The following is a 13,025-nucleotide window of genomic DNA, read 5'->3' on the forward strand; positions in this document are numbered from 1 at the left end:
CAAACAAACATGTGACTAAGTTACTTCCATCAATGAGAAAACTTTAGTGCTTTGCTTGGCTAACATTCTAAATAAAGTATTCAAAATTTAATTTGCATGGAAACTTTGAAAATTTAAGAAATAGGAAACATATGGCAAGTTTGAAGCTCTAAAAGACAGAAAAACAATTTTGAACAGACACTAATTTCTTAAATTGTACCATCAATCATACCCAGAAGGTGAATTAAAATGTATCTTTAAACATAATCGTAGACTACAAATGTTTTTCAGTATAAATGCCCTCATGTTTTTTAGGTTATACTGAGCTCAGGTTTCAAATTAACATAATAAGATTCAAATTGAAGTTCAGTATAATGTTCCACTATTAAGAATCAAGCACTAACTTTATGTAATAAATTATAAGTAAAGGACAATTTATAGTACTCATAAAAGTGAATGGTAACAGGAATTAGGCATAAAAGAAATGCACTGACTAATATATTGAAGTCGAGTTTTACAAGCCAAAAAGTACAGTTTTTTCACTGATCATTTTCTTTTTTCATGCTGAATGCTTATCATAGTTAACTACCTTAGAATTTTTTAAAAACATATTATAAAAGTCTTCATTACATTAAATACAAACCCTTCGAACAAGTTCCCCAACCATTCCATCCCAATCAGATGAGTTTCCAATTTTACTGCCATACTTTCCATCTTTTACTAGCTGCAGTTTATACTTAAAGTTCAATTTTTTGGCTAAAAGGTCAGCAAGATCTTTACAATAGCCTTCGAACACAGGATTTTCACTCACAGGTTCTTTAAGCATCAAATAAGGTTCCTCCTAAAATAAAAAATAAATGTAATTATTTCTTTTCATTCATGTTTAGACAATGAGTTTTGCCGATTTTTTATCATGGATGTTCTCCTATTGATTTCCAATGCTTTTTCTACTGTTGGCATTCAATATTTAACTTTTAAAGTATTATACTGTATACATAAACTGTATTTCAGAATCATTTTTGTCTCTCATTGTTCAGGATTCCAAATGATGAAGTTTGGTATTGATTGACAAACCTACTACTGAACAGCTGTTTGTGAGAGAGAGAAGGGGTAGCAAAAGATAGATGTGAAAGTCTTAATTTTACACACTTCTTAAAATCCAAAATGAACAAATTCAGAGGAACTTTGACAAAAACAAATCATCTGCAGTTCTTTACTCATTTTGGCATTCCAGCTGTTATTCCCATCTTCCATGACTACATTTTCCCTCAAGTTATTTCTATCTACCATGATTATATTTTCTCTCAAGTTATTCCTACCTATCATTACTACATTTTCTCTCACTTTATTGTTACCTAACATGATTACAATTTCTCCAAAGGTATTCTGAGGTAGCATGAAAAGATTTGTTCACAAGTTTTTAGCTCCCCGCTAGTACAGCAATAATTCTACAGATTTACAACACTAAAATCAGAGGTTTGATTCTCCTCAGTGGATTCTGCAGGTAGCCCATTGTGGCTTTGCTATAATAAAAACACACAAGTTATTTTTATTTAGCATGACTAGATTTGTTCACAAGTTATTTTTATGTGGCACGATTAGATTTTTTCACAAATTATTTTTAGGTAGCATGACTTCCTACGAAATACTATTTTATTTTCCTCTTTAGTATTTCATACACTACTAAGAAAATGTGACACAATTATTTTTCAAAGTTATTTTTATAACATCTATAGCCATACCCAAATTTATCTGTCATGTTTAGATGAACTGTTCAAGGTTATATTAAACCATAACTATTTCTGTTATATAACAATCAGCATGATGACCCGTACTCTTCATTGAAAGGTCTTGATAAAACTGGATATAGCCAATACAATATGGTTGACATAATACATTTTCTTCTTTGCTTTCACTTATATTTTCTTAGAATGATAAAATTACTATAATCCTCTCAAACAAATGTCTTTCAGTATCATCCTATTTATTGGCAATCTAAGGAAATATGTTTTGTATTCTATTAGTGAACAGTTGGAGGTTAATATTTAACAAACTTTTACATGAAAAAGTTAATAATCGAAGGGTGAACCCAGTATTTTTACCGATTAATGTCAGAGCCAAATCATGTTATAGAAAGTGTATTACGGTTTATTTACCATCATCAAATCACATCATATCAAGCATATAACAGACTTATGGTTACCTTTAAATCCTGCAAGACAAAATGTGAGAATAATGATTAATATAAAAATTTACATCTTTTGCATCACAACTACACTCACCTATAAGCTTAGCTAACACAACTGTGTAAACCTTCAAGGCTTGAGTTGAACCATTATGACTATCTAATAAACTGAGGCTTATGTTTCATATTATCACTATAATATATAATTATATTTACCATCATTATTAAACTAACGCTCTGAGGCTTATGTTTTAATAATGTCATGGTAATTATAGTTAAATTTACTATAATTATTACAGTAACCCGTTTAGGCTTATGTTTTGTAACATTACTATAATATATAGTTAAGTTTACCATCATTATTACACTAACCTTCTGAGGTTTATGTTTTTGTAATATCATGACAATCACAATCAAATTTACTACCATCATTACAGTAACCTTCTGAGGCTTACGTTTTTATAATGCCATGATAGTTAAAGTCAAATATACTACCATATTATAGTAACCCTTTTGAGGCTTATGTTTTGCAACATTACCATAATATATAGCTAAGGTCACTACCACTATTACACTAACCCTTTCAGGCTTATGTTTTGTGACATTACCAGAATATATAGTTAAGTTTACTACCAATATTACACTATCCTTCTCAGGCTTATGTTTCTGTAATGTGATGATAATTATAGTCAAATTTACTACCACGATAACAGTAACCCTATAGGACTAATGTTTTAGTAATGTCGTAATAATTATAGTCAAATGTACTACTATTATTACAGTAACTCTTTGAGGCTTGCGTTTTGCAACATTACTATAATATATAGTTAAGTTTACTGCCATTATTACACTATCCTTCTCAGGCTTATGTCTCTGTAATGTAATGATAATTATAGACAAATTTACTACCATTATAACAGCAACCCTCTGAGACTAATGTTTTAGTAATGTCATGATAATTATAGTCAAATGTACTACCATTATTACAGTAACCCTTTGAGGTTATGTTTTGTAACATCACTATAATATATAGTTAAGAATACTATTATTATTACACTAGCCTTCTGAGGCTTATGTTTGTTTGTAACAGCACTATAATTATACTCAAGTTTACTAACATTAGTACACTAACCCTCTAGGGTTTATGTTTTTGTAACATCATTATAATATATAGACATGTTTACTAACATTATTACACGAACTGCCTAAGACTTATGTTTTTTCTAAGATGACTATATGTATACTCATGTGCTCTAACATTATTACCCTCATCTTGGGAATAGGTTTTGTTATTGTCTAGCTGTATTTATCCCAAAGTTTAACTAGCAAGGTCCAAAGATTATAGCATACATAAAATTATATTCATTAAACACACAATAGTCATACAATTATATTATTTTTCAGAGTATGTCAGGATAAAAGTATTTTGGTATTTTTATCTGATTGTTAGAAATACTGATTGCTTTACTTACAAAACAACTTATTAGTATGGTAAAAATATTTTTACATGAAAACAAAAATAACAAAATAACCTTTACTGAGAATCTGTCTTTCAGCAACTTACCAAAATGCTTGAGATCACAACTACTTTGTCTGTAAGATGTTCATAAGATACTTCTGATAACAATGGAGTTCGCACAATTTGTAAACCGTGAACATCAGACCAAGTTCCCACCTTTAAACAAATTATGAAAGATCTATTACAACTGAGACAATTATATTTTGGTTTATAGATAATGCTTCTGAAGCTTAATGTAATTCTGTTAACTTTATATAAATTATCAGATTCCAGCTTACATCATTATGCATTATAAACCATGAGATAAAAAACATTGAAACTAACTTTTAAAATAATTCACCACAAATACCTGAGAGTGACCTGTTGGTACAGTTTCCATAATGTCCAAGGTATAGCCACGACGATGACCATTTGCATCAAACTCTACATTTTTTGTTAAGGCATTTGTCAGATGAATCTGAAAGGAAAATATTCTTTTACTTAAACAATGATTTGTACATTATGAAAGTATTTTATCATATTCTGTCGTGTTTGTTTGATTTGTTTTTATAATAAGTCACTGTTTTGCAAGTATTAAGCATAGAAGGTGCTCCACAGAATTTAGCAAAGATTTCTAATATTTCTTCACAAATATTAAGTTTTTGTAGATTTATTATTGATTTGTACAACCTATAGTTATAGAATTATGCAACATATAATGAAGTGCACTAGTACAGAAGTATGTCCCTTTAAGTTAACCACATGCACATGCATTTCTTTATGCTTGTATATTATAACTGACAGGATAAAATAATCCACCCTGTAATTGGGGATTATTAAACTATTCTAGATTCCCTGTATTAATGTTTTAGCATGCATGTAAAATGTTCAATTGCTGTTGCTTCAACAACTGGAGTTCACCTTTAAGGTTGTGTAAACTCCATAGGGCACCTTGAATTCATTTTAACATCTTATAGGTTTAAAGATGACAGTTGCTAGAGTTACATCTTTGTTTCATATAGTAATGTTCTCCATATCTCGATTTATGAAGTTCCCATGTGTTTCTTTTCCCTCAGCAAAGCAGTCATACATATTACATGTACTACTTAATGTAGTATCTGACAGAGATGACAGTCATTCTTTTCTAGTAATGTTTTAATTATCTTTGTTTCAAGTTAAAGGTTATATATGTGGTAGCAAAATAACTCTTCCATCATGTTTGCCATCAAGTAAAATGTCTTTCTAGCTTAAGGAATTTAATAACTGTGTTTCTATCTCAAGATGGAGAAAACTGAGAACAGGTATCTTGCATCTTTCCCATTTCTATGTGGAGTGTCATTTCTATGTGTAATTTTTATATGAGTGTCATTTCTGCATGGGATGTCATTTTTATATGGAGTATCATTTTTATATGAGTGTCATTTTTATGTGGTGTGTCATTTTTATATGAGTGTCTTCTTTATAGAGTGTCATCACACATGTTAATGTACCTTCAATCACATCAAAACATGCTGATTTCCTTACTCTACAAATCTTTGATAGCCTTCTTTTTAGTCTTTCAATACCATTCACATGGTCATAGTTTCATAACCAAGCATAAATAGCTGTTAGTACATCATTTATACAAGGTCAAAGTATATAATTTGTATAAGATAATAACTACAGTTTTAAGTTTTTTTTTCTTCAAGCTAATCTTCGTGAGTCACCAAATGAATATTATTAACATCTACAATGCAAAGCTTTCTGGACAATGACTGGTCATGCCATTCACAAAGATGGTACTATATCCTGATGTTTCAAACACCCTTATGTATATAGGTGGTTCAGAAACTATACCTATCCTGGTGGTACAAGCAAGCTCACTTGTTTAAAAGACTCAGTAACCTTAATATAATATTCCTCAGGCTCCAAAACAAATTGAATAATACTTCAATCACAATATATATGAATATACTAGTCTTAAATCATAATAAAAACTGGTAAGATTAAAACAAGGTAAACATTGTTATATTCAACAGCTAAAATAAGATGTGAAATTCGTCCAGATGGTGGATTATAAACAAGCTGGAATTAGCTGTGACATTCATTGTGTCAATTAATTATAAACAAGCTGAGATTAGCTGAAACATTCATTGTGACAATTAATTATAAACAAGCTAGAAGTAGCTGTGACACTGATCATAACAATTAATTATAAACAAGCAAAATTTAGATATGGCATTCATTGTGACAACTAATTATAAACAAGGTGCAATTACCTGTCAAATTTATCATGATGATTAATTATAAAGAAGTTAGAATTAGCTACAAATTTAATTATGACAATTACTTATAAAAAGGTGGAATTAAATGTAAAATTCATCATGATGATTAATTATAAACCAGCTAGAATTAGATGTGAAATTCAATGTGACGATTAATTATAAACAAGCTGGAATTAACTTTGAAATTCATCATGGTGATTAATTATAACCAAGCTGGAATTAGCTGTGAAATTCATCATGACAAATAATTATAAACAAGCTAGAAATAGCTGAGAAATTAGTCATGCAATTAAATATAAATAAGCTGGAATAGGCTGTGAAAATCATCATGATGACTAATTGCAAACAAGCTGAAATTAGCTGTGACGTTCATTGTCACAATTAATTATAAACAATCTAGAATTAGCTGTTAAATTCATCATGACAATTTATTATAAACAAGTTAGAATTAGATGTGACATTGTTTGTGACAATTTATTATAAACAAGGTGCAACTATTTGTGAAATTTATAATGATGATTAATTATAAACAACCTGGAATTAGATGTGAAATTCATGGTGACAATTAATTATAAACAAGTTGGAATGACCTGTGAAATTCATCATGATGATTAATTACAAATAAGATGGAATTAGCTGTGACATTCTTTGGGACAATTAATTATAAGCAAGCTAGAAGTAGCTGTAAACTTCATAAAAAATTAATTATAAACAAGCTAGAATTAGCTGTGAAATCATTTGTCATAATTAATTATAAAAGGAGTAGAATTAGCTGTGAAATTCATCATGAATACTGATTATAAAAAGAATGGAATTACCTGTAACATTAATTGTGACAATTTATTAGAAACAAGCTAAAATTAGCTGAGAAATTTATCATGACAATTAATTATAAAGAAGTTGAGATTATCTGTGACATTAATTGTGACAATTAATTATAAACAAGTGAAATTTAGATGTAACATTCGTTGTGACAACTAATTATAAACAAGGTGTAATTACCTGTAAAATTCATCATGATTATTAATTGTAAACAAGTAAGAAGTAGCTGTGAACTTCATCGTGATGATTAATTACAAACAAGCTGGAATTAGCTGTGACAATTAATTATAAGCAAGCTAGAAGTAGCTGTAAACTTCATAAAAAATTAATTATAAACAAGCTAGAATTAGCTGTGAAATCATTTGTCATAATTAATTATAAAAGGAGTAGAATTAGCTGTGAAATTCATCATGAATACTGATTATAAAAAGAATGGAATTACCTGTAACATTAATTGTGACAATTTATTAGAAACAAGCTAAAATTAGCTGAGAAATTTATCATGACAATTAATTATAAAGAAGTTGAGATTAGCTGTGACATTAATTGTGACAATTAATTATAAACAAGTGAAATTTAGATGTAACATTCGTTGTGACAATTAATTATAAACAAGGTGCAATTACCTGTAAAATTCATCATGATTATTAATTGTAAACAAGTAAGAAGTAGCTGTGAACTTCATCATGACGATTAATTATAAACAAGCTGGAATTAGCTGTGACAATTAATTATAAGCAAGCTAGAAGTAGCTGTAAACTTCATAAAAAAATTAATTATAAACAAGCTAGAATTAGCTGTGAAATCATTTGTCATAATTAATTATAAAAGGAGTAGAATTAGCTGTGAAATTCATCATGAATACTGATTATAAAAAGGATAGAATTACCTGTAACATTAATTGTGACAATTTATTAGAAACAAGCTAAAATTAGCTGAGAAATTTATCATGACAATTAATTATAAAGAAGTTGAGATTAGCTGTGACATTAATTGTGACAATTAATTATAAACAAGTGAAATTTAGATGTAACATTCGTTGTGACAATTAATTATAAACAAGGTGCAATTACCTGTAAAATTCATCATGATTATTAATTGTAAACAAGTAAGAAGTAGCTGTGAACTTCATCGTGACGATTAATTACAAACAAGCTGGAATTAGCTGTGAAATGCATCATAATAATTAATTATAAAGAAGCTCAAAATAGCTGTGGCATTCATTGTGACAATTAATTATAAACAAGATAGAAGTAGCTGTGATACTGATCATGACAATTAATTATAAACAAGCGAAATTTAGGTGTGACATTTGTTGTGACAATTAATTATAGACAAGGTGCAACTACCTGTCAAATTCATTATCATGATTAATTAGAATTAAGCTGGGATTAGCTGCGAAATTCATTGTGAAAATTACTTATAAAAAGCTGGTATAACCTGTGAAATTCATCATGATGATTAATTACACACAAGATGGAATTAGCTGTGATATTTATTGTGACAATTAATTATAAACAAGCTAGAAGTAGCTGTGAACTTCATCAAGACAATTAATTATAAACAAGCTAGAAGTAGCTGTGACACTGATCATAACAATTAATTATAAACAAGCAAAATTTAGATATGGCATTCATTGTGACAACTAATTATAAACAAGGTGCAATTACCTGTCAAATTCATCATGATGATTAATTATAAAGAAGTTAGAATTAGCTACAAATTTAATTATGACAATTACTTATAAAAAAGGTGGAATTAAATGTAAAATTCATCATGATGATTAATTATAAACCAGCTAGAATTAGATGTGAAATTCAATGTGACGATTAATTACAAACAAGATGGAATTTGCTGTGAAATTCATCATGATAATTAATTATAAACAAGCTGGAATTAACTTTGAAATTCATCATGGTGATTAATTATAACCAAGCTGGAATTAGCTGTGACATTCTTTGTGACAATTAATTATAAGCAACCTAGAAGTAGCTGTAAACTTCATAAAAAATTAATTATAAACAAGCTAGAATTAGCTGTGAAATCATTTGTCATAATTAATTATAAAAGGAGTAGAATTAGCTGTGAAATTCATCATGAATACTGATTATAAAAAGAATGGAATTACCTGTAACATTAATTGTGACAATTTATTAGAAACAAGCTAAAATTAGCTGAGAAATTTATCATGACAATTAATTATAAAGAAGTTGAGATTAGCTGTGACATTAATTGTGACAATTAATTATAAACAAGGTGCAATTACCTGTAAAATTCATCATGATTATTAATTGTAAACAAGTAAGAAGTAGCTGTGAACTTCATCGTGACGATTAATTACAAACAAGCTGGAATTAGCTGTGACAATTAATTATAAGCAAGCTAGAAGTAGCTGTAAACTTCATAAAAAATTAATTATAAACAAGCTAGAATTAGCTGTGAAATCATTTGTCATAATTAATTATAAAAGGAGTAGAATTAGCTGTGAAATTCATCATGAATACTGATTATAAAAAGGATAGAATTACCTGTAACATTAATTGTGACAATTTATTAGAAACAAGCTAAAATTAGCTGAGAAATTTATCATGACATTTAATTATAAAGAAGTTGAGATTATCTGACATTAATTGTGACAATTAATTATAAACAAGTGAAATTTAGATGTAACATTCGTTGTGACAACTAATTATAAACAAGGTGCAATTACCTGTAAAATTCATCATGATTATTAATTGTAAACAAGTAAGAAGTAGCTGTGAACTTCATCGTGACGATTAATTACAAACAAGCTGGAATTAGCTGTGACAATTAATTATAAGCAAGCTAGAAGTAGCTGTAAACTTCATAAAAAATTAATTATAAACAAGCTAGAATTAGCTGTGAAATCATTTGTCATAATTAATTATAAAAGGAGTAGAATTAGCTGTGAAATTCATCATGAATACTGATTATAAAAAGGATAGAATTACCTGTAACATTAATTGTGACAATTTATTAGAAACAAGCTAAAATTAGCTGAGAAATTTATCATGACAATTAATTATAAAAAAGTTGAGATTAGCTGTGACATTAATTGTGACAATTAATTATAAACAAGTGAAATTTAGATGTAACATTCGTTGTGACAACTAATTATAAACAAGGTGCAATTACCTGTAAAATTCATCATGATTATTAATTGTAAACAAGTAAGAAGTAGCTGTGAACTTCATCGTGACGATTAATTACAAACAAGCAGGAATTAGCTGTGACAATTAATTATAAGCAAGCTAGAAGTAGCTGTAAACTTCATAAAAAATTAATTATAAACAAGCTAGAATTAGCTGTGAAATCATTTGTCATAATTAATTATAAAAGGAGTAGAATTAGCTGTGAAATTCATCATGAATACTGATTATAAAAAGGATAGAATTACCTGTAACATTAATTGTGACAATTTATTAGAAACAAGCTAAAATTAGCTGAGAAATTTATCATGACAATTAATTATAAAGAAGTTGAGATTAGCTGTGACATTAATTGTGACAATTAATTATAAACAAGTGAAATTTAGATGTAACATTCGTTGTGACAATTAATTATAAACAAGGTGCAATTACCTGTAAAATTCATCATGATTATTAATTGTAAACAAGTAAGAAGTAGCTGTGAACTTCATCGTGACGATTAATTACAAACAAGCTGGAATTAGCTGTGAAATGCATCATAATAATTAATTATAAAGAAGCTCAAAATAGCTGTGGCATTCATTGTGACAATTAATTATAAACAAGCTAGAAGTAGCTGTGACACTGATCATAACAATTAATTGTAAACAAGCAAAATTTAGATATGGCATTCATTGTGACAACTAATTATAAACAAGGTGCAATTACCTGTCAAATTTATCATGATGATTAATTATAAAGAAGTTAGAATTAGCTACAAATTTAATTATGACAATTACTTATAAAAAGGTGGAATTAAATGTAAAATTCATCATGATGATTAATTATAAACCAGCTAGAATTAGATGTGAAATTCAATGTGACGATTAATTATAAACAAGCTGGAATTAACTTTGAAATTCATCATGGTGATTAATTATAACCAAGCTGGAATTAGCTGTGAAATTCATCATGACAAATAATTATAAACAAGCTAGAAATAGCTGAGAAATTAGTCATGCAATTAAATATAAATAAGCTGGAATAGGCTGTGAAAATCATCATGATGACTAATTGCAAACAAGCTGAAATTAGCTGTGACGTTCATTGTCACAATTAATTATAAACAATCTAGAATTAGCTGTTAAATTCATCATGACAATTTATTATAAACAAGTTAGAATTAGATGTGACATTGTTTGTGACAATTTATTATAAACAAGGTGCAACTATTTGTGAAATTTATAATGATGATTAATTATAAACAACCTGGAATTAGATGTGAAATTCATGGTGACAATTAATTATAAACAAGTTGGAATGACCTGTGAAATTCATCGTGATGATTAATTACAAATAAGATGGAATTAGCTGTGACATTCTTTGTGACAATTAATTATAAGCAAACTAGAAGTAGCTGTAAACTTCATAAAAAATTAATTATAAACAAGCTAGAATTAGCTGTGAAATCATTTGTCATAATTAATTATAAAAGGAGTAGAATTAGCTGTGAAATTCATCATGAATACTGATTATAAAAAGGATAGAATTACCTGTAACATTAATTGTGACAATTTATTAGAAACAAGCTAAAATTAGCTGAGAAATTTATCATGACAATTAATTATAAAGAAGTTGAGATTATCTGTGACATTAATTGTGACAATTAATTATAAACAAGTGAAATTTAGATGTAACATTCGTTGTGACAACTAATTATAAACAAGGTGCAATTACCTGTAAAATTCATCATGATTATTAATTGTAAACAAGTAAGAAGTAGCTGTGAACTTCATCGTGACGATTAATTACAAACAAGCTGGAATTAGCTGTGACAATTAATTATAAGCAAGCTAGAAGTAGCTGTAAACTTCATAAAAAATTAATTATAAACAAGCTAGAATTAGCTGTGAAATCATTTGTCATAATTAATTATAAAAGGAGTAGAATTAGCTGTGAAATTCATCATGAATACTGATTATAAAAAGGATAGAATTACCTGTAACATTAATTGTGACAATTTATTAGAAACAAGCTAAAATTAGCTGAGAAATTTATCATGACAATTAATTATAAAGAAGTTGAGATTAGCTGTGACATTAATTGTGACAATTAATTATAAACAAGTGAAATTTAGATGTAACATTCGTTGTGACAACTAATTATAAACAAGGTGCAATTACCTGTAAAATTCATCATGATTATTAATTGTAAACAAGTAAAAAGTAGCTGTGAACTTCATCGTGACGATTAATTACAAACAAGCAGGAATTAGCTGTGACAATTAATTATAAGCAAGCTAGAAGTAGCTGTAAACTTCATAAAAATTAATTATAAACAAGCTAGAATTAGCTGTGAAATCATTTGTCATAATTAATTATAAAAGGAGTAGAAGTAGCTGTGAACTTCATCGTGACGATTAATTACAAACAAGCTGGAATTAGCTGTGAAATGCATCATAATAATTAATTATAAAGAAGCTCAAAATAGCTGTGGCATTCATTGTGACAATTAATTATAAACAAGATAGAAGTAGCTGTGATACTGATCATAACAATTAATTATAAACAAGCGAAATTTAGGTGTGACATTTGTTGTGACAATTAATTATAGACAAGGTGCAACTACCTGTCAAATTCATTATCATGATTAATTAGAATTAAGCTGGGATTAGCTGCGAAATTCATTGTGAAAATTACTTATAAAAAGCTGGTATAACCTGTGAAATTCATCATGATGATTAATTACACACAAGATGGAATTAGCTGTGATATTTATTGTGACAATTAATTATAAACAAGCTAGAAGTAGCTGTGAACTTCATCAAGACAATTAATTATAAACAAGCTAGAAGTAGCTGTGACATTGATCATAACAATTAATTATAAACAAGCAAAATTTAGATATGGCATTCATTGTGACAACTAATTATAAACAAGGTGCAATTACCTGTCAAATTCATCATGATGATTAATTATAAAGAAGTTAGAATTAGCTACAAATTTAATTATGACAATTACTTATAAAAAAGGTGGAATTAAATGTAAAATTCATCATGATGATTAATTATAAACCAGCTAGAATTAGATGTGAAATTCAATGTGACGATTAATTACAAACAAGATGGA

The 13,025-nt window shown here is 28.1% G+C and overlaps 1 protein-coding gene across 1 annotated transcript in view; it reads right to left on the reverse strand.

Moving 5' to 3' along the window:
• The window catches only part of LOC143245503 (glutamate receptor-like), a 59,461-nt gene that overhangs the window by 18,566 nt on the left and 27,870 nt on the right, over positions 1-13,025 (reverse strand). Inside the window, exons 7-9 of the mRNA XM_076491865.1 lie at positions 4,033-4,140; positions 3,729-3,839; positions 623-820 (exon numbers count right to left, since the gene is read on the reverse strand). Coding sequence (XP_076347980.1) covers positions 623-820; positions 3,729-3,839; positions 4,033-4,140 — 417 coding nt within the window. The remainder of the gene's footprint in view (positions 1-622; positions 821-3,728; positions 3,840-4,032; positions 4,141-13,025) is intronic.

Source organism: Tachypleus tridentatus, chromosome 2, assembly GCF_004210375.1.
Source record: "Tachypleus tridentatus isolate NWPU-2018 chromosome 2, ASM421037v1, whole genome shotgun sequence".
In the NCBI taxonomy this organism is placed as follows: Eukaryota; Metazoa; Arthropoda; class Merostomata; order Xiphosura; family Limulidae; genus Tachypleus; species Tachypleus tridentatus.